General features: G+C 42.2%; 1 protein-coding gene across 5 annotated transcripts; it reads left to right on the plus strand.

The window, feature by feature from the left end:
* The first annotated feature begins 3832 nt into the window (after positions 1 to 3832).
* On the plus strand, positions 3833 to 27471 carry LOC138211137 (serine/threonine-protein phosphatase 2A 55 kDa regulatory subunit B gamma isoform). Of its 5 annotated transcripts, XM_069170788.1 has the most exons (11): positions 4784 to 4814; positions 7167 to 7221; positions 7900 to 8056; positions 15125 to 15222; positions 15664 to 15829; positions 16983 to 17095; positions 17785 to 17962; positions 18786 to 18950; positions 20570 to 20739; positions 24500 to 24591; positions 25415 to 27471. In XM_069170788.1, the coding sequence occupies exons 3-11, from the start codon at positions 7975 to 7977 to the stop codon at positions 25707 to 25709; spliced, it is 1359 nt and encodes a 452-aa protein (XP_069026889.1). In that variant the 5' UTR covers positions 4784 to 4814; positions 7167 to 7221; positions 7900 to 7974; the 3' UTR covers positions 25710 to 27471. The 5 variants fall into 5 exon arrangements, with proteins under 5 accessions (XP_069026890.1, XP_069026891.1, XP_069026892.1 ...); XM_069170789.1 differs by lacking the exons at positions 7167 to 7221; positions 7900 to 8056 and adding an exon at positions 3833 to 4042 and having other exon boundaries at positions 4482 to 4814; XM_069170790.1 differs by lacking the exons at positions 7167 to 7221; positions 7900 to 8056 and adding an exon at positions 3833 to 4038 and having other exon boundaries at positions 4482 to 4814.
* The last annotated feature ends 37 nt before the right edge of the window (positions 27472 to 27508 follow it).

The raw sequence follows: 27508 nt of genomic DNA on the forward strand, positions 1-27508 counted from the left end.
GGGGACTCACCCTCAGTAAACCATGAACCTTGTGTATTACCTTGGCGGGGCTCGAACACCGTGTCTTCATGAGGTCAGTTTCCAGCTCGGAGTTAGTGTTTTAGACCGCTGGACTATCTTCGGCGCCAAAGGACTAATCGCGGCAGGGGAAAGTGGTTCACGGAGTTCATTCAGAGCTTCCAGCGACTCAACCGACAGTCTGGTTAACTCAACAGGTAAAAGATTATACTTCACCAAGGTTTCTATTAATGGTTCAGATCCCACCTGTTGATGGTGATTACATTTTTAGTGAAGTTGAAACGTTTGGAGAAATTGAAAAAGTTTTGTATACGCCACCCATTACAGGAAGATATTTAATAGACCCCCTTGAAAACATGTATATCTACTATCCAAAGAATGTCTGGGGCAATTTTGGTCGCATTTGAATGAATATTTGTAGACAGTGGAGTTATATATATATATATGGAGTTATTTTTAAATCATAATATAGCATGTCATCCAAATTATGTCCCACTACATCTGATACAGAAAATCTTATCAGTTTCCTTCAATGCAAACTTGGATGCTCTGGTTAAGTCTTAAAAAAAGAAGATTCTCCACCAGCGTCCCCGCCATTTGTACTAAAGGAGATGATGTAAGTCCAGAAAACTGCTCAGATACATTGCAGGGCATTGGGTCCACGTGAGGGAGGGGATGGCTCTCCTGTCACCAAGGTAACAGGACCCGTCCGAGGACAAGCCTTCACGGCTGAATGGCGCAGTCGCTCCAGGAGACAGACCGGAGGCTGCTGCCACACAGGCAGACCCAGGGTCAGGCATGGCAGGTTAACAAGGACAAGCTGAGCTGGATTTACTGTACCCGAGCAAACCTGCCACATGCAGAGGGGAGGGGATGATGATGGTGATTATACTGTTATAGTGATTATTATGATGATGGATCACGATGAGGACAGGAAGTCCAGCTAATGTGCATATTTGTTCTCATCTTTCCACCTAGACATACCTTGTTTCACCGAGATAAGTATTGGATTTTAAAACATGGAAATATAAAAATGTCAAGTTGATTTTTAACCTTTGTGTAATATTTGGTCAGCTGTTGATCACTAAATGTAGCTGTTGGCTTTTCTCTTATTGCGCCAACTCATCTAGGAGACTTTTCACGTTTTTACAATACAAATAAAACACTTAGATAGTTTTTAAAATGCTGTTTCACACAAGAAAGCAAGGCTAGGTAAAAAAAAAAAAAAGGTCTCAACATACCGTTTTTATTTTTGTACCTGTTTCTTCCAGGTTTTTATGACGTAAGTGCATTTTTCGGTGAGCAATTACAACTCACTACCTTTCAGAAGCTTTCAGCAAACCCACCCTACAATTTCTGCGGGCTTTGGGTGGACGACAAACCAGAGCTAACAGGTTAGTAAATATTTGTATGTGTGACTTCACGCCATATTTATTTAACTCAACCAGAAATGTTTAGATAACCAGGCAACGGTTAGCGTAGCATCGTTTATAAGGCTGGATAAACCAAAGGGAGGGTGAGTCAAGTTCTTCAGCACCAAAATGGTCATAACAATGAATTTATACGGGTTTACTCTTCAGTTATTTGTCTTAATTTATGCATTGCCGTCTTTTGATAAACCGTTATTGCTCTCTGACTGACTTAAAAAAAAATAGCTTATTAGCAGTGTTGCAGCAGGTGTTTTCATTTAGCTGTCAAAACCCCCCCCCCCCAAAAAACAATTGAAGGTAAACCTGAAGAGAGAATAATGGCCAAACAGTGTATGATGATGGCACAGGATTATGTAGGAAATGCTGTCGGACCTAAATCTAACACTTTTGCAAAAGATTTGTCCTAATTTCAAGGTCTGTCTTATTCTGATGGATGGATGGAAAGAAGGAAGGAAGTAACACCGATCCTGATGGATCTACAGATGGAACCTGCAGGTAAATATGGGAGACGCTGGGTGACCTTAGAGGAGCTCTGTGGTGGAGGTTAGAAGGGTGGGGGTGGTGTGTGGAGCATCATCATCATCATCATCATCATCATCATCGGTAAGTTGTGGGTGGGGGAGGGAATGCTGGCGTTCTTGGAGTAAGTCGGATAAACAGCTCTTCTTGTTCCCTGGGAGGGGTTGGGGGGGTTAAAGCCTGGTGGCAGACAGCCACCACCAGTGATGGCACCAACTGTCACTGGCAGCCCCTCACTCTTTGCTGCCATGTGAAATGAAGCCTCTGTGTGTGTGTGTGTGTGTGTGTGTGTGTGTGTGTGTGTGTGAGAGTGAATTAATCTTAAGTTTTTCTCCCTTACTCGATGGTCATCTCTGATCCCTTGTTGTGCAGATGGGCAAATATTTGTCTTAATAGGAACACTTTATGATATTAAGATATATTTTAACTTAATGTAAAACTACATATAAAATACTGACGTGCAAAGTAGGAGTTACTGGATTGATACCGACAGCATTGGTATTATTGATACAGTGAAGGTATCAGGAGTATAACTATGTTAAGATATGAGTTATGGCATGGATATGGATTTGATCAATTTGAGCTGAGACAATGAATCAGTTGACAGAATTATTCAACTGTTTTTGATATGCATGTGATTAAGTAATTAATAGAAATCAGTAAAAGGAAATTCTTCATGTTTAGAAAATATATTCATTCACCCATTAATGATGAATTTACCTCATAAACCATAAACCATGACACATGGCTCTTTACATGGTATCGTTGTTGATATCCGTGATTCTGGCCCTGATATTACTTGGTATTGGATCAAAAGCAAATTTTATGGTCTTGCTGACCCCCAGTTCAAAGCAATAAAATGTGCTCCACTGTTATGCATGACATAGACCAAACAAAGATTTACATAGATTTTCTTTGGGTACTTTTTACTACTTTCTTGTGGGGAAGGATCAATTCTACTTTTCTAATTGTGTGTTAAATATGAAGCGGAGCCTGAAGACAGCTAAGTTTAAAGACTGGAAACGTGGGAACAGCTCGCCAAGCTCTCTCAAAGTTCATCTAACAGAACCTCTGAAGTGCAGTAAATTACACATTATATCTTGTTTGTTTAATCAGTATAAAAACTGATCATGTGGTGTTATGGGGGATATTTTCCAACCTATTTTATTATGACAGCGTGGAGTCTCTGCTACTTGACTGTTGGCCTCTTGGTGATGACCAAACGAAACATAATCTGCCATATAATCACAATTGATATAACCCAGAAAAATATCACATGATGATTATTGACTTTTAGATGTCCCGGTTAACAACATTTATTACCCTTGGACCCCTTGGTTTTAAGTTTGGTGTTCATCTTCTCATCTAACTCGAAGCAAGAAAGTGAATATCACAAAAGTGGAATGACAGAAAATTGTAGAACAATACCTTGCTAAGTTTGTAAACTAGTAATTGAACTATAACAAGCCTTGCCTTCTAGGATGAAGAAGTGCTGTATTTTAATATCTGTGTGTCAGTGATGTTAGTTGTCCCTGTGCTAACTGAATTGTGTCTCCAGGTGAAACCTCTAGTCGTCACTGTACCGTGGTTCATATTCAACACTGTCAAGTGAAACAGTCCGTTTCACGTTCTCTACCCGGCTCTCTGCTCTCTCTCCCATTAATCACAACCTTATCAGACACTCAGCCACTTCCGCTCTACCACCCACTGCTTCATCCTCTCTGTTTCTTCATCATATTTAATCACCTGCAGTCAGTGGTCAGGCAGAACTCGCGCCTGTGATGATTGGCTGCACCAAACAGTGGGCGGGGCCTTCCCTGATGCATCACGCACACGTACCAGCGCAGCAGGACAGATCCCCTCTCACTCTCCCTCCCCCTCTCTCTACCTCTCACTCTGCCTTTCATACATACGCCAGAGCACAGACTGCAGCAGAACGCAGGGCCGGTAGGATTTTCCTCCTCAGACTGGAACAGCCGGGAAACCGGAGAGACAGTTACCCGCTGAGCAGCAGATACGTTATTCATGGAGAATCCACTGAGGAGTACCTGACCCGCAAGCTGCCGAGCTAGTAGGTGAGTGTGTGTCTGTGTGTCTGTGTGTGTGTGTGTGTGTGTGTTTGTCCCGCTGTTTACGTGTGTCCATGTGTGTGAGTTCACTGCAGAAGCAGCAGCACTGCAGCAGATAAACCGACCAGGGGCTCCGCTCATCCCTCTCTCCCCTCCCCCCACTCTCCTCCTCCTCCTCCTCCTCCTCATCTCCTCTTCTTCTCTTGGAGCATCCATGGACAAGCAGTGACTTTACCCATTTGTGAGAGCACAGTGTGCTGTGTGCTGCGTGTGTTTGTGAGAGAGTAGAATTGGTTTGGCCGCACCTGGACTCGGCAACTGCGGGGTGGACATGAGGTGCGCTTGATTTTTCTTGCCTCACGAGTGATGTGTGCTCTTGTGAGGCACAAATTGAGCTCACCCGTTGTAGTTTTTGAACTGTTTTCAAATAATCCTCCTTCTGCAGGTTTGCATTTGCCAGAAGCGGTTGTGTGGGCTCCTAGACGCACCCATCCCTCCTTCGGGACTGCCCCACTTCCTCTCTACCAGCCCCTCATCCTCTTTTAAGGATAGGATGCCCGTCTGTGCGCCCCTGTGCTGAGGAGGCGTCGGCGAGCAGCAGTATGGGTGCTGTGCTGGCCGGCATCCCCACCACCCCCTCTTCCACCAATCTGCCACCACCACGCTGCCCCACCAACACGGGCGCTCCTCCCAGCCCCGCTGATGGGCGAAGACACTGACGCCACCCCGACGCTCAACCACCGCGGCTTCCTCCCTGACCACAACTATGTGACTGAAGGTAAGGGGACGACAGAGGAAGCTGTACGTGTCTTGAGTATGTGTTTAAGTGTTTCCCAATACGAGTGTGTGTCTATGTTTCCAACTTTTGGAGTGTGTGTGTGTGTGTGTGTGTGTGTGTGTGTGTGTGTGTGTGTGTGTGTGTGCGTCAGCGTCAGCTTTTCTGTCTGACAAAACAAGCTCAGGATGGCTCTCTAATCTTCTGTAAGCTATATGTTCAAACAGAGCCGCAGACAGAACAACAACAACTAGGGAGCAAAACATTTCTTCTCTGCCAAATTAATCCATTTTAGGAAAGTTTTCCTCTCTTCCATCCCTCCTCTCATACTATTTCCATTTCCGTGCCCTGCTCTTTTCATTTCTGCTATTTTGTTTGTGCTTTCGTAACCACTTTCTTACCTTGTGTAACGCAGCTATTTTCTTACACCGTGGGGAAGCATTGATCTGGCCTGTGCTCAAATGTGAGTTTGTCTCGGTTTGTGTCAGGCGGGAAAATATATTTTTTTTCCTGTAGACTATGTAGAGTTTTCCAGAAAAACAAGTTCGAAATTTCCACCACATTCTTTTGTACTTACTGCTGTGTGTGTAATCTCTCATATCATGACAGACACACGTTCTCTCCGTTGTTCCCCACCTCTTCCATATAACAGGTGTCAAATGGAATTCATAGCGTATCAGATCTCAGGCGGGGGAATATTGAAAAAACCCGGCAGCACACAAACCGTGCGAGCCGCTGAATTTCTTTGGTTTGTTTCATAAAACAGACGGATTATAACCCCGGATAACCACGTTCTGCTAATCACAATAACTCCACTAATCTTACCTGCACACTGGCTTCCCTGTCCGCCCTCCTGCCTTGTGTGTCTGTTTCTTGCGCTCAGCTCATTGTTCGCCAAGCCTCTCAGACCAGAACAGCGGATTATCATTTAAGGGTCATGAACGAGTTGCAAGCTCATTTGTGATCCGCATATCACCGTGGAAAGGGAATTACGCTTCCTGCGTCTGTGCTGTAACATCATTTCCACACGCAGGATCACATGCTATAGTCAGGGGAGAGTTGTAGTGCTGCCTGTTGATCGTGCTTGTGTGTGCATTCAACGCACTACTGAAGACTATCTCTGTTTGCCTTTGTTTGTCTGTGTACGAATGTGATTTTCAGTTCCCTCTTATACCTGCGGTGATTCCGTGAGCACTACGTGTCTTTGTCCTTTACAGAAAAGATATTTTGATGAGTGAGTGGCAAAAAATCAGCCGTAACATCCGTCACCACCCATCCATTATTGCCATAGAAACAGTCAGTGATGATAAACATTCTGCTTTTCATGCTTGGCCAGTGTGATTGACAGGTCATCTCCACCCACCGATGATGGCAGTATTAATTATTCCACACATCTCAGGCAGACGCAGACATTGTTCAGGGTGAATTGCTGATGAGCTCACACCAAGGTGGACATGCCACTAAACACTACCGAAAAGAGCTGCAGCACATTGACCAGCATGAATGTTGACGAATCATGCTAAAAAAAAAATCCATCTCGCAGGAAGTCCCCCGATGACCAACAAATGCTATTTTCTGTCACAAATATACAAAATATTTCATTACCTGCTTCTTCTCCTATCTCCTATCTCCCTCCAACCCCCTCCACCTTTCCGCCTTGCTCACCCCATCCCCCGTTTCCATCCCCCACTGCCCCCCCTCCTCCCCTCCTCCCCTCCTCCCCTCCTTCTTTCCCCACTCGCTCCTCTAATGCAACTCACAGCATTGCCCGGTGCTGAAGTGGCGCATCTGCCAAACAATTATCCAATAGTGCTCTAAAGGCTGCTCAAACACAATGTGCTTCTGTATGAGTGTGAGAACGACAGAGGGTGGTAGAGACAGACAGGGAGATGGTACATGGGATTTTATGCTTGGGTGTGTTTTGTTATCTCCTGTGTGTTTCCATTTTTGTTCCTTTTTTTTTGTGTTCGCCTGTGTTGCATTCATATTCATGTTTGTGTCTTCGAGGAAACGATGTGCATCTTTTTGTTTGCTCACGTTTGTGTCTGGTGTATGTGTGTGTGTGTGTGTGTGTGTGTGTGTGTGTGTGTGTCTGCAGGTGTTTTGTGTGTGCATATGTGTGCGCGTGCATACATGCCAGTGTGTTTGCAGATCGTCCTTGGGGGGGATTCCCCTGCCCTTTAACTCCTACAGGGGAGGGATGCTTAACCTCCCTCTACCTTACTGTCCCTCCCTCCCTCCCCTCCCTCCTTCCGTCCCTCCATCTCTTACTCCCCTCCTTTCTCTTCTTTCACCTTCCAAAATATCTCCCTCTGCTCCACCCTCACCTCCTGCTGGGGTGGCATTGGGTTCAAGGATGGAGGGGGAAATAATAACGAAGTCTAAATTTTGAGATTATTTTGAGAGTTTTGTGAGTAAATTATTCACGAAGCATTACATTTCATAAATAATGCACACATATCAACCACATTATTATTCTGTACCATATACAAGAGTGTTTAATGTTAATGTTGTTGAGTAAAAACTGGTGTGTTTTTAACAGGATCCCTCTGGCTTTGGAAATGTTTCATAAACCAAAGGGATTGAGCAAATCTTTAGTGTAGCGAGGAGTTAGAACAGAAAGTGAAAACACTAAAGCCCCAAATTGGAGTGACCTGCAAATATGTATATATATATATATATAATTAATATTAATTGATAACGGGAAAATGTGAAAGAGTAATCCACACTTCTTGCCTTGTTGTCCTCCCTGTGACATGCAGTGAGGACAATTATGATCACCTGCAAAACTTCATTTCATAAAATGAGACCAAGCAAGACATAGTAAGACTCTGTCCCATTAGGTGTCTGTCTCTGTTCATCCTTCATGTCTTTCTAGCCTTCCCACCAAACCCCACATCTGAATATTTCATGTGACATAGATACAATATGATTATGGATAGACCACCAGTAGATTTTCTTTGGTGAGTACTCATGGCCGAATGTGGTGATGTAGTAACTCAGTCCCTACCCTTAACCCTACCCCCTTCCTCTCCTTGCCTGGTCCTCCTTCCCTCCTCCCTTCCGTCCACCCTTGCTCCTCTTGCAGGGCTGCTCCTGGCTATAGCCTGAAGAGCTCCGCCCATCCTGTCCACCCCTCTCCACCCCGGAGTCCTCCCCCAGGATGTTGAGTCCCATCCAGGTCCTGTGCTCCGACATCACTACCCTTTCTCTGGAGCCTGAGCCGTTTGCCTCTTACACTGAAGGTGTGTGCTCTATCCTCTTCTATCCCGAAGGTCATATCTATGTCACGCAACTGCGCCACATGACCCCAGTGTGAGGTGTGAGAGTTTATGCGTGTGCACCTGTGTGGAAGTGGTTGCATGTAAAAGTGTGTGTGTGTGTGTGTAGTTTGAGTCAGGTGAATTCCCACATGGGTCTGAGTGTTATAAATATCTGAAACATCCCTTTGTTTCTGTCTGTCTGCCTCATATTTTTCATGTTTCTCTATTTTTGCACTTGCCTCTTTATTTTTGCCTCAGTCTGCCTGCCTCAGGATGAGTTATGTGAGTGTGTGAATGTGCATGTGATTACTTTCTTTAAATAGTTTAACCAGATGACTCCTCGTCTCCTTCAAAGCAAAGCTGTCTTACTTCTACTTCTATTTAATATTGAGGAAGACACACACACATCCATTCATACAAGCATTCACAGGTCTGTAAACTTTTAAACAGATACAGTATTGATATGTCTGTTTAAATATCTACACACACAGGGATACGACTAAGGATGTTTTCTATTCTCAATTCAACTGCCACTTATTTTCTCAATGTATTGGTTAATTGTGTGGTCTATAAAATGTCTGAAAACAGTGAAAAATAACCAATGTCTCGGAGAACTGTTTGTTTTGTCTGACAAATAGTAGTTTGCGATTTTGAAAAACGAAAGAAATCAGAAAAAGGTGGAATCAGTCATTTATTTTCATTCTGTGCCAAAAAATACTTACTCAAATAATGAATTTATTACCCCAATTCCCCAAAACATTGGGACGCTGTATAAAATGTAAATAAAAACAAAATGCAATGATTTGCAAATCCAATAAACCAATATTTTATTGCAGATAGACTAAAGACAACATATCAAATGTTGAAACTGAGAAATTGTATTGTTTTATAAAAAAATATATGCTTATTTTGAATTTGATGCCAGCAACACGTCTTAAAAAAGTTGTGACAGGGGCATGTTTACCACTTTGTTGCATTCTTCTTTTTATAACACTGTGTAAATGTTTGGGAACTGAAGAGTTTTGGAAGTGAAAAGTTGTCCTATTATTGTCTTAGATGGATGCAGTGTCCATGATTCTCTGAATCTTTTAATGATATTATGAACCGTAGATGATGAAATCCACAAATTCTTTGTAATTTTACGTTGAGGAACATTATTCTGGCGGAGCCACTCTGAAAGACTCTTTTTATACCCAGTCACGTTACTGATCTGTTGCCAGGTAACCTAATTAGTTGTGAGATATTCGACCAGGTGTTTTTTTTTTTCTTTACACAACTTTTCCAGTCTTTTGTTGGCCCTGTCCCAACTATTTTTAGACATTGCTGGCATCAAATTAAATAAAGCACATATTTTTCATAAAACAATAACATTTTCTGTTTCAACATTTGATAGGTTGTCTTTGGTTTATTGCGATTAAATATGGGTTTATGTGATTTGCAAATCATTGCATTCTGTTTTTATTTGCATTTTACGCAGCGTCTTTCACAACTTTTTCAGAAACGGGGTTGTATGACCTGACTAATTGTGTCAGCTCTACACATGCAGGTAGATGTTAACCGACATAGAAGAAGGACAGCAAGAAACATATTACATTTCAGCATTTATGAGGCATCGAGTCATAATCTGAGTTTTCAATATCGCTGGGTTTAAATTGGGTTTAAACTAGCTAAACTCCTAATCTTTTTTGTTTTTTGTTTTGGTACGGTCTCACAAATCTGCCGGAGAAACAAATAATTTTTTCGGCAAAAATTAATCTCGCAATGCAGCTTTGAAAATTCATGCAGTCAGAAGGTGTTGCTGCAGCTAGGTGGAGCAGGATTACAGGTGTAATCCACACACGCTGAAGCTGGCTTGGTTTGAGATTCTAATTGTTTGTGTCTATAACCATTAGGCTCACACCGGCTCTGCTCCATTGTGCCAACGTGTGTTTGGAGAAATAGCAGAATCCCTGCTGTGCTGGGTTTAAATTGCTCCTCGACACACATGTGCACCTCGAACACAAACACATGCACCAGTTTTTTTGTTTTTTTTCCAGATAACTCCAAAACTGCAGGACAGGGATCAATTTAACGTCTCCCTGCGGCAGTCTCTCTCCCGTCAGCTCCTTCGTTCCCTCCTCTCCCTCCAACCCGTTTATTTCTCGACAGGGTAATTGAGTACACACACTTGTGCACACGTACACAGGAAATGCAGGGTGCCTGAGCTACAGCATGCACACACACACTTGCCAACACACACACACTCACACATACATCTCCTGCTGAGTGGTGGCTTGTCTTCGCTTTTAAGGAGTGTGTGCTTTTGGCTCGGCTTTAATGGTCCGTGTTTACCCAGACCTAAGATATCTATAATTGGGACTGTTGGACGTCTGCTCCCCTCTCTGTCCCTATAGAGACCTTAACAAGAAAATGAGGACCCCCTCTCCCCCCCCACCGCTCCACCCTCATCTATCTCATAAATCTCCTCTCCTCTCCTCTCCTCTCCTCTCCTCTCCTCATTTTCTCAATCATTCTTTCAGATTTTAGCATAAATAATTGAAAATCTGAACTGCAGCTGAAAATGTGGACAGATTCGAATAGCTTTTTTTTTTTTTTTTCCCCACCAGTCATTCAAACCCCACTTCAGAATAAAAGGCAGCAAATTCTTCTAATTGAAACGCTGCATTAAAGGGAACGTTTAGCATTTCTGTTTGAAAAATGTCGATCATCAAGTCAATTTTCGGAATAATTGCAGATTAATTGTCTGATTGATAATTAGATTAATTGAGTTATCACTTCAGTTATGTCTGTGAGTTATGTTTGTTACTAGCGGTGTAGTCTATTAAATGCCAGAAAATTATGAAAAAGCAATGTTTTGTTCAAGCATTCCAAAATTTTCGTATTCCTTTTACAATGATATAAAACACAGAAATATAATAAAATCTCAAATTTTGGAATCTGTAACCAGAAACATGTTTTTGAGCATTTTTGCAAAATAAAATACTTGATTTAATTACAATTAGTACTTGATCGTGTCTTTGAGTGCTTGTGTATTTGGTGATTGTAACTCATGCGCATTTTCTTTTCATGTGTCACAGGGTTCATTCATGTTTGAGTTGTTTTGTATTAATGTGTACTGTATGTGTGGGCGCCTGCACATGCAGTCACAGTGTGTTCCCTCAGCTCTTGCAGTGTGGCAATGAGTCAGACAAGCCTGCTGATGCTAATGGTCTGTCTGTGGGAGACAGACACAGCTAGCTTGCTATAGTGTTGCGCACAAACATCCAGTCCATAAAACAATGACTTCCAGCTTGACAATCTTAACAGCCACGCAGGCACATACACGTCATTTCATTGGACAACAGAGCCTCTTGGAGGGGAACCACAGCGGTCAAGACGGTGCCTGTTTCTGCACTGGCTGTTTGTATTCTTGGAGCGATATTTTTCTGTAGTGTTCTCTAATAAAGAGAGCGAAAGAGACAGATGGGTCTGAGTTTTGTGTGTGTGCACGAGAGGGAAATGGAGGATCACAAAGATAAAGGGGGTGGAGGTTGAGAAGAGACAGAGGATGAGACAGGGGAGTGTGTGCTCCATATTTTATGCAGCTATATTGTGCGACGCTCGTGTGGTTTTGCTCAGCTTAGCTCTTTTTCTCTATTTGACTTGACTGGAGACACAGTTGTCTGTAAGTGTTCAGAGTCAGACAGTCACTTACACACAGAACATCAACATTTAATGTGCATCATGTGCCATTTGCTATTCCATAATTTGCATTTGGAGCTCCTTGGTGTGTGGATGTGAGTTTGGCTGCATGCATAGGGGCCTGTGTTTATATGAGTGCCCTGACCTGTGTGCATGCGTTAATTATCTGCATATCCTCAATCAGGGCCATAATGTCTGCTCCATATCCTGGTCATAATTTAGTAACATTTGTTAGTGGACAAAACTGTAACAGCATAATTATTTTACTGTGCTTCTTCTTCCTGCGAGAATTGGATTGATGAATCCCACTTCCTCCTTCACCAGACTTCCATATACGGCTAACCGCTACGAGTACCACCGCTACTGGTTGGCTCTGCTCGTTACCGTGGCAACCCCTACTCCCATTCTTCCACCACCAGCATCACCAGCACTATGTAGACGCTAACGTACGAGCAGGCGGCAGAGTGCCGTGGGGGAGGGATGAGAGAGGAAGAGAGCTCAATGTGGATAGACAAGCAAGGAGAAACTGAGAGAGTGAAACTGGGGAACAAGAGATGAGCGATGACAAAAGAACACGTGGGGAGAAAAGGATCGAGTGAATGAAACAGAGGAACGAAATTGGCTCTGAGTAATAAAGAAGGTACTTCCGCGTTTGAGATCTGGAAACAGTGTAAAAACGCCCGGAAAGACGGTAGAAATCGAGAAAGATGTATCCAGTGATGCAGAGAGTGTGTGAGGAGCAGAGTGAATGAGATTGTGTTGGTGTGGAGATTGAAGAGCAGTCCCTACCTCCCCTCATCATAAAACCTCTCTCTCAAGGCCACCACAAAATAGACAAGGCCACAGCTTTGAATCACTCTGACTCTCAATAAATACACTCTCCTCACTCTATTTTTGTTACAGCTAAAGGTTATTGAGGACCAGGCTATTTTCTAAATAAACCGGAACCAGTGGATTGTTGAAGCTTATCCATGATATTTTTTTCCGAAGATATTATTTGACTGTTTGGTAGGCCAGAAGCAGATTTGAGCTTCTGTTACACAAAAATGTCTGAGGCAGAACTTGCGCTTGGTCACTCAAAATGTACTTTGTTAATACTCATCCATTGTTGTACAGCTGTTTTTTTCCACTCATAAGGGAAATACTGAGGCACTACAGGTTTTTGACAATTAGGTAGGTTTGTTTTTCAGGTAGCATTGCTTTATCAACTCAGAAATTGCCTTGCTTTTATGCCTTTTATTTTCTTTAGTTTCAAAAGTTACATGCAGACAATTTGATCTACAATGCTTTTAGATTCCTTCGATCCGAAGACATTTCAAGTGTTAACATTTTTTTTTTTTTTTTTGAGAAAATGTCGCTCCAGTGGCTTATAAAGTGGAAGTCGATGTTGTTCTAACCCAGCGTAGTTGTTCAACCACAAAGTGTGGAAACACAGAACATAACACGTTTCAACAAGGAAAGGTTCCACTTCTTAAAATTTGTTGTAAAAGTTAAGTGAGAAGATCATCTGTGAGCTAAATACAGTATGTAGCTACAGCCAACAATAACTAACCTTAGCTTTGTAAAAACATAGGAAACGGGGAGAAACAGCCGACCTGGCTTGATCTAAAGTTTAAAAAACAGCCTTCCAGCACCTCTGCAGCTTTCTAATCAACAAAACATACTGGAACTATTTGTTGTCCAAATGCAGTAACTTAGTTTCTAATGGTTGTCTGACCTCTTGGATTGATTGCAAGACTCCAGAAACCCAATTACCTTTCTTTTTTTTCTTTTCTACTTTCAGATAGAACTATTCTTTAAACACACTTCATTAGTATTGAACTGATTTTGTCAGTCTTTAAAGCAACAACTGACATCTGCCCCGTACACCAGCAGCTGAGGTGCTGAACTGAAGCCTGAAGCAACATGTGGATAGAATGTGACAAAGAAAGCTTGACAATCTGCATTTGTCGTAACTGTGGCTAATTATGACCATTTTGAAGTTTATCCAGTCATCACCACGGTGATCAGCATCACCACCAACTGTCTGTCTTTAACACAGCCACAGATTTGAAACTTCGCAACTGAGCCGAACATCCAGTTCACTTCTGTCACTAAACAGACCGGAACTGTTTACTTGTTTTGTACCAATGAATCAGGTTTAGGGTGACTGAGAAGCCTGAATATAGAAGGATAACCAATGAAGCGGAAATGTCAGACTAAATGGAATACACACATGTTGATCATAGTTTTAAAATGTATTCATTCACAACTATGGCATTCATGATCATGGAGAGTCAGCACATCAGTTTAGCCAGAAGAGTTAGTTTGAACATGGGACGGTGAGATAACCTGAGATTACTTGTTATGGCTCCATACCAGGTTAGCTCCATCCTTCTCCACCACGTCCTTTTTTTTTTTAATTGAATCTGTGTCTGTAATCGTTATGAAACAGGTTTAACCGCTGATATTTTTTTTGCCTCTAGAGCGGCTTTGTTTCCAAATACATACTTAAAAGTAAATCTTCAGTCTGCAGCACAAAGGGGACCTGAAAGGAGGATAAGTAGACAGAAGGACATATTACAGGCGATGTTAAACTAGATTCAGGCCTCGGCTGTAACATTAATGTGCCCTTTGTTAGACGCCACTACTGAGTGCTTGTATTTCACACTTAGTGTATTGTGTCACGTAGGAAGGACGACCGAAAGCACTGAGTCTGTATAGTAAATGCTAAGTGGTTAATAACGTGCCTTCTCCCTATATTAGTGTTGTGATTTGGAGTGTGTCTTTGGGTACTATTGATGTAGACATGGGTGGACAGAACAATAATGATATCTGATCAAAAACGCATACACTCAGGCACTACAAAGATTATAGAGTTCATATTTATCTCTGCACAAGGTGAACTTAACTGACACTAATCCTGTGCGTCACTGTGTCATAATGGAGCTCAGATCACACCTGGGCCTACTGTGAAACAGCTGTGTGTGTGGGGGGGGGGTGGGGGGGGGGGGGATTTTTGTCTATGTTTTGCTGGGATAATATCTTCTCCTTAATGTGAATTGTCTCTTAAAGCTCACCCACAAATGCATAATTTTTGCGTTAGTGATCAAATATTGTTTTATTCCACATATTAATTTGCATAATGTTTTTTCACTTTACATGTTAATGCATTGACTGTTTGCTTGGTTGAATACATCAGTCGGGTAAACGTTAGGCAGATGAATGATGATGTGCGGTCATTTAGCTAATGGCAGCTCTCTCGCTCTTTCCCTCCCATTTCTCCTGTAATACTACCTCTCTCCTCTTCCTCTCTCCTCTTCCTCTCTCCTCTTCCTCTTTCTCTCTCTTGCTGTCTCCATCTTTGGCTTCATGTCTCACTCTCTCCAGCTGATATCATCTCCACTGTCGAGTTTAACCACACAGGAGAGCTCCTGGCTACAGGGGATAAAGGGGGCCGTGTGGTCATCTTTCAGAGGGAACCTGAGGTATAGTAGACACACGCACACACACACACACACACACACACACACACACACACACACACACACACACACACACACACACACACACACACACACACACACACACACACACACACACACACGCTAACGTTCACACACTTAAGACTCAAACTCCAATATAACATTTTTCATTCCAGCTGTGCGAGCAGTGATGAATGCACTCTGTTCCCCTCCAGCTACGCTCTATATTGGTTGATAAATAGTTGATGCCCCTGCTGTGTCAGAGAGTGTATCGTTATAGCTGTGCAGAGTCCATGCCATGGTGCTTCTTTACATGATCAAGATTAAGGTGACTGAATCAGGTCCCGAATGTTACGTTGCACCGTGATCATACATCATACATTAGCAAGTGCACGCTTTTGTCCACACGACCTTTTCTTTAATTTCCTCCTTTTCTTTCCACAGGGCAAGACTGAGCCATTCTCCCAGGGAGAGTACAATGTCTACAGCACCTTTCAGAGCCATGAGCCCGAATTCGACTACCTTAAGAGTCTGGAGATTGAGGAGAAGATCAATAAGATCCGATGGCTGCCTCAGCAGAATGCTGCACAATTCCTCCTCTCCACCAATGGTGAGAGACCCACACTTATATATACATCTCAGAGGAACCTGGAAGCTGTTGGAATGATTATGAAAGGCATTATTTGAACTCACACATGAGATATTGTTGTTTCTCGCTTAGCCCTTTCTACCCGAACAGTACCAGGCCATACCTTTTATTAAAACGTGACTGATCGGATCTCCAAAGCTCTCCAAACGGCGTAATTGAGAACCTCCTGGAATTACTGGTCCTGCTGTATTTGTATTGCGTTGCTGTGTTGCTAGAGATGTACCTCAAGTTTTAGAACACAATCAACAGCATCAGACTCGACTGACTCCTTGTAAGGGTATGATGCAAATGATATTAGGTGAATGCAAAAGTGTTTTGTTTTATTTCCAAATTCACCTAAGTGTTCTTTATCTGTAGAGGCTGTTCATTTCAGCCGTACAATTGAAGCACAATTACCGATTGAACTGCAGTGTGTTCTCTAAAGCGTATTTGTGCTTGTGAGCTGCATGGCGTAATTTATATGAGTTTCATAAATCAGAAGAAGATTTTCCGCTGTGTTTTCATCGAGAAGAGTTGCTGCTTGCCTCACATCACATCTCTGTTGTGCATAATGATGAGCTTGTCTTGCTCGGCAGACAGGCCCCATTGTACAGTTTATATTCTGAGTTTATGACTATATAGGAAAATCTATAGATTTACCCTGAAAGCCCTGATATAGATTTCTTTAAGTAGTACATTATTTATAATTGAAGGTATGAACAATGTAAGACCTGCTTCAGCAGTTCGGTGATGACACTGCTGAGACACTTGGTGTCATTTTTCAGGAGAATACAAAGAGTCTGAGCTGTCTTTGTAAACCTGATGGTTTGAAGTATGGTGGATTATCTTGTTTGTTCTGTCATTTATGTTGAATTCAAGAGCTGTGTGCGTCTTTTTGCCAAAAATACCACTGCAGTTTATTTTAAGATTTCAGACTTTTAGCTTTGATGAAATTTTGGGTGGAAATCTTCAGTATATTTAGTCTACTCTGATATTTTTAATCACATCTAGTCTGCGATCCTCAGATAAAACCCGAACCTTAAAGCTTCTCAATAAGCACCTTTCATTTAATAGTAACACTTTAACATTATGTCGGTTCATATCTGATTAGTTAATGGCTCTGTCTTTTGCCCAGATAAGACCATTAAGTTGTGGAAGGTGAGTGAAAGAGACAAACGGCCAGAGGGTTACAACCTAAAGGATGAGGAGGGTCGCATCAAAGACATCTCAACAGTCACCTCCCTACAGGTAATTTGCCATCTTTATATCTGTCTAACTGTCTCTGTCTTTCTATAGCTATCCTTCTTTATCTAACGCGCAGGTTTGGCAATGAAACTGGGTCAGTGGGTACAGATGTGTTTGCATGTGCAAAAATGGGTCACTGGCACAAGATACATGCGAGTGCCTGAGTGTGTGGGGGAAGTGAAATCCTCCATTTCCAGCCGCACAGAGCAGCAACACAACATCTGCACTAGATCTAAATTTGTCACGGCATCAGTGTTTACATTAGCAGTGAAATCTCAGCAATCTGTTGCTCAGTAACTCACTGTGTGTTTGTGTGTGTATGTGCTTGTACAGTAAGAGGTCTGAGAATGTGTGTGGTGGTGTTACCACTGTGTTGAATGCAAAGAAGGACATACATAGGCTGTAAACTGTGCATCAAAATGGAAACTTGTATTGACAAAGAATTTACACAATGAAGCCAAATCAGCTTAAAGTCAAGTATTTAATTTGCTCTTCTTCTTGCTATCAAGCACGTAAGGTTGGGTTCTAGCTGTGCTCTATTATTGATGCCAAAGGAAGTAATGCATTAAATATTAATTTATGGTACAATAAAATCATTTCAATTTATTCTGTTCTCCATCATGACAATCTTTCTTCTCCTAATCAGCTATAAGGGAGTTTATTACATTTCCCTCTCTTTGCTTCTTTACCAGGTGCCAGTGTTGAAGCCCATGGATCTGATGGTGGAGGTGAGCCCTCGGCGAGTATTTGCCAATGCACACACCTACCACGTCAACTCCATCTCCGTCAACTCTGACTATGAGACCTACATGTCAGCCGATGACCTGCGGATTAACCTCTGGCATCTGGACATCACCGACCGCAGCTTCAGTATCCTTTTTGGGTCGTAGTGAACATGCAAATCAGGGGAGAGGAAGACAAACGCCTACATATGCAGTCATGTAGGTGTGAGCCTGAACACACATGCTCAACCACATATAACGGCAGGGATAGATTTATTAACGCACAAGGACACAGATAATGAATGCATACATTAACACGTAGATGCTCTATAATCAATTCCTGCCCACACACGGAACAAACTCCTACCTTGCAAATCCCACTTTGTTGTATGAAAAAAATGCACAAAGACACACAGTTTTGGGGGAGGGGAATATTATTCTTGAGAAGTGAAAATGTATCTTAATGAATAATTCAGAGGCTGCATAAATATTTCAGCCCCTTTCGGAGTCCTAATCCAGCTCAATGGGACACAGAGCAGTCGCATCCCTGACCCAGACAGGATTTATAAAATTACAATTTATCTGAATATGGAATTACTTTCTTCCCAACAATCCTCCTAAGATATATTAATATTGGTTAACTTTATTCCTGCTGTAAATTATTTACATTGTGTTGGCTGTGGATACATTTCCATACACATCATTTTTATTTGTATGTGGGTTATGGGCCTGCATGGGCGTCCACATGGCTTACATTTTAATTCACAGTTTAATTAGTTTATCATTAAGTCAGTTACTGATTAATATTGATGAAAGGATGAATACATGAATAAGTGAATGAATATGTGCATTATGCTGTACACGGTATGGTGGCAGTCATGAAAGATAAAAGAGTTCAGGGTGAAATATATAACGCCAGCCTCAGAAGCTGACTCTTTGTTGTTTCCCTGAGCGATGATACTCTCTATCAGACATTGTGGATATCAAACCAGCCAACATGGAAGATCTGACAGAGGTGATCACAGCGGCTGAGTTTCACCCACACCACTGTAACTTGTTCGTCTATAGCAGCAGCAAAGGCACCCTGCGCCTCTGTGACATGAGAGAAGCAGCACTGTGCGACAAACACTCCAAATGTGAGTAAACCTGCTGTGAGACAGGATAAAAACATCCACTTACTTTTTTTTTTTTTCTTTTTTTTTTTTTTTCACCCACAGGGTCAGAATGTCCGTTTCTGGTGGTTTTGCATGCTTTATCAGAGAAACTCAAAATTGTTCTGCGTAACAATTTTCAAAGCATACTCTTAAGGTTTTCCTTTACCTTTTACCAATATGTTTTTAATCACCAACCAATTAATCTATCCAGACTGAAGTATCTCAAAAACTACAGAGTGGAACATTCATGTTTCCCAGAGGATGAATCCTAATATGTTTGGTGATCCCCTGATTTTTCCTCGAGCGCCTCCATGAGGTTCACATTTGTGGTTCTGAGTGAAATGTATTGACAACTCCTGGATGGATTGCCATGAAATTTGTTACGCACATCCATCCCCCCCTTCAGGGTAAATTGTAATCACTTTGGTGATCCCCAAACTTCTCATTCAGAACCGGCATCAGGTTCAAATTTCAGTTTTTCCAATACTTTGGATTGGAAAGCTACATTCCCATCAGGCTCATCTCTACTGCATTTTTACTTCTAACCACTAAGTGCTAACAGGATAACTAGAATGATCAACATTGTGCCCGCTAAACATTGGTATATTGACATTGTCATTCTGACCATGTTAGCATCATGATGTTAGCATTTTGCTGAAAGCAACACAGTGCCCAGTAACAACCTCACAGAGCTTCTGGCATGGCTGTAGAGTCTTAGTTTTAATCTGGTTGATAACTTGTGTGAAAATCACTTTGCAGAGACGTGTTTAACATACCTAATCCATCACAGTACATCAATTGTTAGTTTGCTCCATTTATGTGTAGTTTTGTAATTGAGAGCAGGACTGTTTGGACATATTGTGTGTTTCATTTGTAGAGACTGAAATCAAGCCCGCAAAATCTCAGGTACTCTTATTTACTCATTGAATTATCCAAAACCTAAAGTGTAAGACATTTGATTTCCTCACAACGTGGGAACACGATATATCTCTTTTAGAACTCCTTCGCTCTGTGTAATAATGCTTCTTTCCCCCTCAAGTCCACTCTTTGATTAATATAGAACAGGGCTGGTTTCTTCATAAATCTGCTGTCCTTCAGGGGCCATGATTCAATTTATGGTACCAGTTTTTTTTTATTTTTTATTTAATATTGATGGTTTCCAAACTTTTTTTCCCCCCTACTTTTTGTTCCTGTTGAAATGTTTTCCGTTTGATTTACAGCTCTGACCATGAGTCACTAGTACAGTGTTCCTTCACAAGCTGTGCTCAACAGGCCGCTTTCATTTTTGTTTGATAGATTCAGTTTTTACTAAGAATTTGAATTCATCTCTTTGAAATTTGCTGATGTTTATGCACGGAAGTATTCAGACAGCAACAGCTGTACATAAATATACAAAACTCATCTGCATGTATATGTATGCATTTAGTTTATGAGGCTAAAGTCTCATCTAAACCTTTTTCTTTTTGTCTGTACACGAGACAAAGAAACACATACCATCAGCATACGACACGCACACATCTGTGTTTCTGCCTCGCATCTAGATTACCAGCACTCACCCTCCTCTCCTCCTCTCTCCCCCTTATCTCCCCCACCCTCTCCAGTGTTCGAGGAGCCCGAAGACCCCAGCGCTCGCTCCTTCTTCTCCGAGATCATCTCCTCTGTGTCAGACGTCAAGTTCAGCCACAGTGGTCGCTACCTGCTCACCAGAGACTACCTGACAGCCAAAGTCTGGGACCTCAACATGGAGAGCAAGCCCCTGGAGACATACCAGGTGTGTGACCGACCATGTGTGACTAACATGAGGCAGTGTTGAATAAATAGAGATGCCACCATGAATATTTTCTTTCATACAAGCTACTGTGATGAGATTTTCCCCTGGCAAGGAGCAAATCTCAGCAAAGTGAACTGAATAGTAGTTGAGCAGACATTAAAATATTTCCCTTTGATCTACTCATCTCCCAGAGGCAGGGATCATTGCAGATCCGCTAATATATTGTTATTGATCATCAGTTTTCTACAACTACAGTCTGTATGCTGCATTTAACCATATTTAGTTGGCGTTATTACTCTGCTGGTATCCTGATGCTAACACCACATGCAACCGTGTTCCAAAGTCCCGCTTAAGTTTTTTTTTGTATCTTTGGAAAAACACAACAAATGCAAATCTTTCTTTACAAAACACAAGTGATTATTGAATGATTTGATCACTGTGAATGGAATATGCAATGGCTTTTCCAGTCACCAGATCTCAACCTAACTGAGCATCTTTGGTCTGATATGTGTTAGTCTTCACCACATCATTAAAACACTAGATGGGGGAAAGTATTTTTTCTCTGTGTACTTCCCTCTAGCAGAGTTAGAGAATCCATTCAGTACTGAACCAGTTCTTTTGGCTCGTGGTGGCCCAATCCCTTACTAAGACTCTTAGCAGAGCTTCTGCTACTAAATCAAACTATTCATTAGATCCTTTTTTTTTTTTTTAAATGCGTGTTTTTTTTTTTAAAGTATTTCTGACTGGAATCACTGTAGTTTTGTCTGAACTGCGAGGTGACAAACTGTCCCTTTACTGAAAGAGGGCTTTGTCATCCTGGAAAATATGCATAACTGGAGTCAGAAATGAATCATGGGCAGAAAGTTGCCTCTTACAATCACAGTACTTATTGATGATTAGGTTTTTCCAAAACCTTTTAAGGATAATTGAATTGATTACAGGCCAGAGGACTTGACTTTTCCTCATCAGTGCAGAATCATCAGAGATCCTCACTCTGGCCAAAGTTTCTAACTTTGAACTGCAATCTCTCGATCTGTGTGCTCTGAAGACAAATGCGTGAGACAAATACGAACAGTAAATTAGCAGTACGCTATATAAGAGGGGTTGACACTCCAGGGGCTTAACATGCTCTTGAAAATGTACTCATACAACACAAAGTGCTCAGCTGAGTAAAAAGCCTTTTTTTTTTCTATTTGCCCATGCTTTCACACATACTGTACACGCTCAATATGTCTCTTGTGTCACTTCTGAGTGTTTACATTAGGCCACAGCAGCTTCTGTTTATGCATTTATGGGCAGTAGAAGTATTCCTTAACTCCTTTCTTCAATATGTGTTTGGTATTCCTGCCGCTGGCGTGTGGGTTGTACACGTGTGTTTGTGTATGTGTGTGCGCCTGACGTGTGAGGGCCTCTGAGGCAGCCAGGAATGGGAGGCTGAGACGCACCGGAGCTATTTATAGGCTGCCGAGCCTCCACTCATAAAGTAAAGCGGGAAGGAGGGATACCTTACACAGCGGCTGACACCTAGATCTGCAATGCAGCACAGAGAGGGAGGAAGAGGGGGAAGGAGGGAGAAGAGGGGCGAGGGAGTGTGAGGATGGTGTGATGAGAGGAGGAGAGAAAACTGAGGGGAGTAAATGATCAGATGAGGGAGAGGGATAGCAGAGGTTGCATTATACAGTGGCAAAAAAAAGAAAGTAAAGCCTTTGAAAGTGTCTGCTTTCATTTATATATTTGTCTTAAAATGCGTTCAGATCTTCATCTAAGTTAGAATTATAAACAAACTCAATATATATGAACTCATAACACAAGAATTAGTGTAGTGCTCTTGTCCATAGTTATTATATCATTCAAACATTTACAAAGTTGGACAAAGTCAACTGCGAGACTATGAACGTCAACAAAAGCTAATTACAGTCAGGAGTTAATACACTGTAGTCCAGTCAATGAAACCAGTTTGGAGTTGTGGGTTAGAGCTTCTTTAACTTATAAAAAAAACACTCAGACATTTTAACTTTCCTAATGTCTTTCAAAAAGAGATCTCAGAAGACTTGAGAACATGAATTGTCGATGTGCAATAATATAATAGCAGTTCTAAAATGTTACACAAATTGTCTATAATTGGAGATGTTTTTGTCGTGTGGCTGCCGATCCTAGAAGCAGCCACCCGGCTAAGATGACTCCACAAGTACAACACAAGGGGGACAAGTGAGATAAAAAAAAAAAAAAAAACAGGAGACGCCCAGAGTAAGAGCTAAAGGCAGATCAACAAATCATTGGAGCTGGTCAACATCTTTGTTTCATGAGTACATCATATGCAGATCATGGCTGCATAGAGCACCGAGTCTGTCATGGGACACCACGGAGGAAGCAGCTGTTCTTCAAACAGCTGTCCCAACAGCCACTCTCAGTGCTGCTGGGACAGTGTTTTGTGGACTGATGAAACTAAGGTTGAATGGTTTGGGAAAAACAGCGCTGCACGGCATAAAAACACGAAAACATCATCACAAACTTGGTAAAGTGCTGCAGATAGAGCATCAGGAATTGGGGCTGCTTTGCTGTGCTGTTCCAACATAAAGGGAGAACGAACTCCCAAATTTATCATAAGTATTGTACGGGATCATGTCAGTGCAGCAAAACTCGGTAGAAGCTGGGTGATGCAGTGAGACCATGTTAAAGAAACTAAAGATACAAAAGATTCTGATTGTTTGTGTCTTATTATCATGAGCTCACTGTGGTTGTCTGTGTTTAAAGGATCAGATCAGATTTTGTAATCAATGAATGCAATAAACCAGGTATTTCCAGATGGCGCACACATTTTCTCTCTCTACTGTATGTGAGTAGATGGAGGAAACTGAGAAACTGGAGAGAAAAAAGGATTTCAGTGCTAAACTGCTCTCTTTTGGTTGATTTACACTCCATTTCCCTCCTGGAGCTCGAAAAATATGCACAAATTCATGAGGGATGAGGCTCTGTACTCTAAATCAGAGATCATGTGGACTGAAAAAAACAAAAACAAAGAAAAAGACTGTAAATTCAGCTCCAGCTGACACTGTATCATTTCACCCTGTGCTGAAAGACCCATAGGGGAAAACCAAAATGTCACCAGGTTTGATGTACAACCATGAGACGACCTCAGCTTGACCGTTTATTGATTGCAAGGCGACTGTTGACTGCTGACTTTATGCAGAATGTGAAAAGCGGGGGCTTAATGCAGACCACAGTGGCTGGAAGAAGGTGTAGATTTCAGCCCCTTGCATCACCGAGCAGACACAGTGCTGACACAGGCAGGTCGAGGGAAAGCACCAGGGAAAAGAGTTATTAGTCAGTGAATGTGTGTGTGTGTGTGTGTGTGTGTGTGTGTGTGTGTGTGTGTGTGTGTGTGTGTTCTCATGTGTGTCTCTCTTATCGCGCCCTTGGTGGGTGTGATAATAGAGAGCTGGATGTTAATGGATTTGGTGCTATGGAAAAGGAGTTTAGATTAAAATGTAATTCTGGCCCTTGTATTGCCGAGGGCCAGTGTTAGATCTTATTAGTGTTGCCTTCTGGGAGGTTTGTGTTACAACTTGTCTTTGTATGTATGTGTGTTCGTGTGTCTTCTGCTCACTCTTCTATTTATAGTTTACACCGAGAGTCAATATCTAGGAGTGAAGCAGCTGCGTGATTGACACATGTTTTTGTATTCAAATCTGTGTGTGTGTGTGTGTGTGTGTGTGTGTGTGTGTGTGTGTGTGTGTGTGTGTGTGTTTTTTTCTTCCAGGTTCATGATTACCTCCGCAGCAAGTTGTGTTCCCTTTACGAGAACGACTGCATCTTTGATAAGTTTGAGTGTGCCTGGAACGGCTCGGACAGGTACCTGACGTGTCTGCACGTGTTTGTCTCTGTACTGACTTCATGAAAACAACGTGTCTCAAGGATAAAATGTCAAAGGAAAGTTAATAGGTTTATGTTTTAAACATCAGTTCACTTAAATACTCACCACAGTGGTGCTTTGCCAGTTTTATGAGCATTTGATCGTGTTCTTTCAGGAATTACAGGAGTCTAAACTGTTCAGAGAATGTTTGTGGATTAGCTACAGAAACTATTGTCTTCCAGGGACGTAAACACGATCAGTTGGTCCACCTCTTTTGTCCAATCTGCAATATCTCGACAACTATTGTTTGGATTGCCGTTAAATTCGGTTCAGAGGATCCTGAGATGGTCGACGCTAATAACGTCGTTCATCCTCTAACTTTTCATCCGGAGCCAATACCTGATAAAAAAAAAATTGCAGTGTCAGCTTAATGAGCCACAGCGCTCTGTGCATTGTGTAAACATTGTTGAGCATTTAGCACCGCCTGACAGAATCACAAGTAAGACTACCGAACAGATGATAGATATCTATCTTTTAGGAGCCGGTCAAACACGCGACGCATTCGACGCCTTTGCACATATCACACAGCTGTTCCGATTATGTGTGTTGGTGCATTTTAAACACCCGACCACGGACGGTCAAATCCGAGTAAACAGTTGAGCTAAAATCTTGTGAAAGCGTTCATGTGATCGCAGCTCGTGAATGTCCTCGAGCACAACGCTTGGATCCATTCAACTGTGCCTGTTTGTCCTTTACTTACCCGTACAATGTGAGAGAAATGAGAATGACAGTAACCGGGTCGCTCCTCTGCTCTCCTCCCAGTGTAATCATGACCGGAGCCTACAACAACTTCTTCCGCATGTTCGACCGCAACACCAAACGCGACGTGACCCTGGAGGCGTCGCGAGAGAGCAGTAAACCCAGAGCCGTGCTGAAGCCGCGGAGGGTCTGTGCCGCTGGAGTAAAACGCCGGAAGGATGACATCAGTGTGGACAGCCTGGACTTCACCAAGAAGATCCTCCACACGGCCTGGCACCCGAACGAGAACATCATCGCCATCGCTGCCACCAACAACCTGTACATCTTCCAGGACAAACTCAACTCTGAGATGCATTAATGAACGGATGTCAACGAGTTTACACCCGAACACACAACTATGCCAGAATGTACACATTATCAAACGTACACTCGCGCTCTCACACACCCGGGAAGATGCCTAACAAACTCGGTCAGAAAACCAACACCCACATCTAGGTCTACTCCTTCACCTCCTCCGCCTCCCAGAACTGAAAGGACCTTGACAGGGCTAGAAAGGGAACAGGCTGGATTACGCAATGGATTATGGATTGCAAAATTGTCCAAACTGTGGATTTCTTGATTGTGAGCCTCTGGCTTGTGCTCGATGGTGTGTTGAGTGCTACAGCTCAGCTTCTGAGGGGGATCGACCCTCCCTCCCCAGACCGGAGAGACGTTTACATGTTTTTTTCTTTTTTCTTTTTACTTTCTTCAGGCTCTTTTCCTCTCTCCACCTCCTCCACCACCTCCTCTTCCTCCTCTCCTCTCCTCTCCTCTCCTCTCTGTATTTGTTTGCTCGAGCAAAGTCTATTCTTATCCCTTGCCCACTGTTTTGTGTAACAAAAACCCTTTGTGGTTGTCTACCAGCGATACTGATGAGAAATCGGGGCATTTATATAACCTGGCTGTTCGTTTGATTTTCCGATCCTACTTCTGTTTTTGTAACTTCTCGTTAGATGATGTTGATGATGGTAAATATGATGGCGACGTAAAATGACATACAACAATGAACTTGGGACCGCCCCGTCAACCCAAGTGCACCAGACTCCTCTGAGCTCTGCCTGATTCAGGAGATGACTGACAGCAGGGCTGTGTTCAGAGAGATTAACTCACCATGGCCTAATATGAGGACACACACTCGTACCCGCTCCACACAGTGTGTTTCAGCAACCAAGGTTTTCTCGGCTGAAACAGGCCTCTGATTGTGGTCCCTGCTTCTGGTCTGGGGCTGCCTTGTGTTGCTACGTTGACATTAAGTACGTTAACTCAGATGAAGCAAAAATGAATTGAAAAAAAAAAAAATTGAAAAATGAATTCATGTCAACAATCAAGCAAAAAGATGCTGCATGTCAAACAGATTTAGCTTAGGTGTTTATAAATTGACTGACTGACTGACTTGGCTGCCTTCTTAACCATTTAGACCCAGCTGTACAAAGGCTTCAGGGGCCCCAGGGCTCCTTGCAGCACGAGTAACCATAGATGACCGAGCTGTCCTACCTTTATATGTGTCTTCGGACACTGAAGCATGTTTACCAGTGTTCGGTTCATACACGTACATTTTGAATGAAGCCGTCCACGACGTCAGTTTCTACTGTTCGAAACTGAGAACCAAGAGGAATGGGGAATGTTTCTGATTAATGTTGTTCTCTAAAAGAAAAAGAAAAAGAAAAAAAATCAAAGGGCCTCAATGGTGTCTGTATATATCAGCTCTGTTTTTGACATGTATGAGGTTTTGTTTCGGTTTTTTTTAAACAACCATAAACGGACTGCGGACTCGATCATCTGTATTGATGATTGCCTCCAAAGCTACAGCAGAGAGATGGTACTCTAATCTCCTCAGCCTTCCTCACTGATTCCTTTGCTGATGTGCAGAAGCTTTTATTTTTTAGAAAACAAGTTTATTCTTTTATTTGTCCTTGTTTTGGAACATCTGACAAGTTGTACTCCACGTCCTGACCAAACTAATGTTAATTCACACATTTTTGTGTTAATGTATGTTTATGACAAAATTGTCAAATGGACAGTTATAAATAATGTTAATATGTTTTTGTTTTTTTCTGATTAAAGATTTCAACGAAATTGCATCCAATGAGCATACAGTTGTGGTTTTTTATTGCAGCA

This window comes from Embiotoca jacksoni, unplaced genomic scaffold, assembly GCF_022577435.1.
Source record: "Embiotoca jacksoni isolate LCO1_2020_lvr unplaced genomic scaffold, fEmbJac1.0.p SCAF_5, whole genome shotgun sequence".
Taxonomy (NCBI): Eukaryota; Metazoa; Chordata; class Actinopteri; family Embiotocidae; genus Embiotoca; species Embiotoca jacksoni.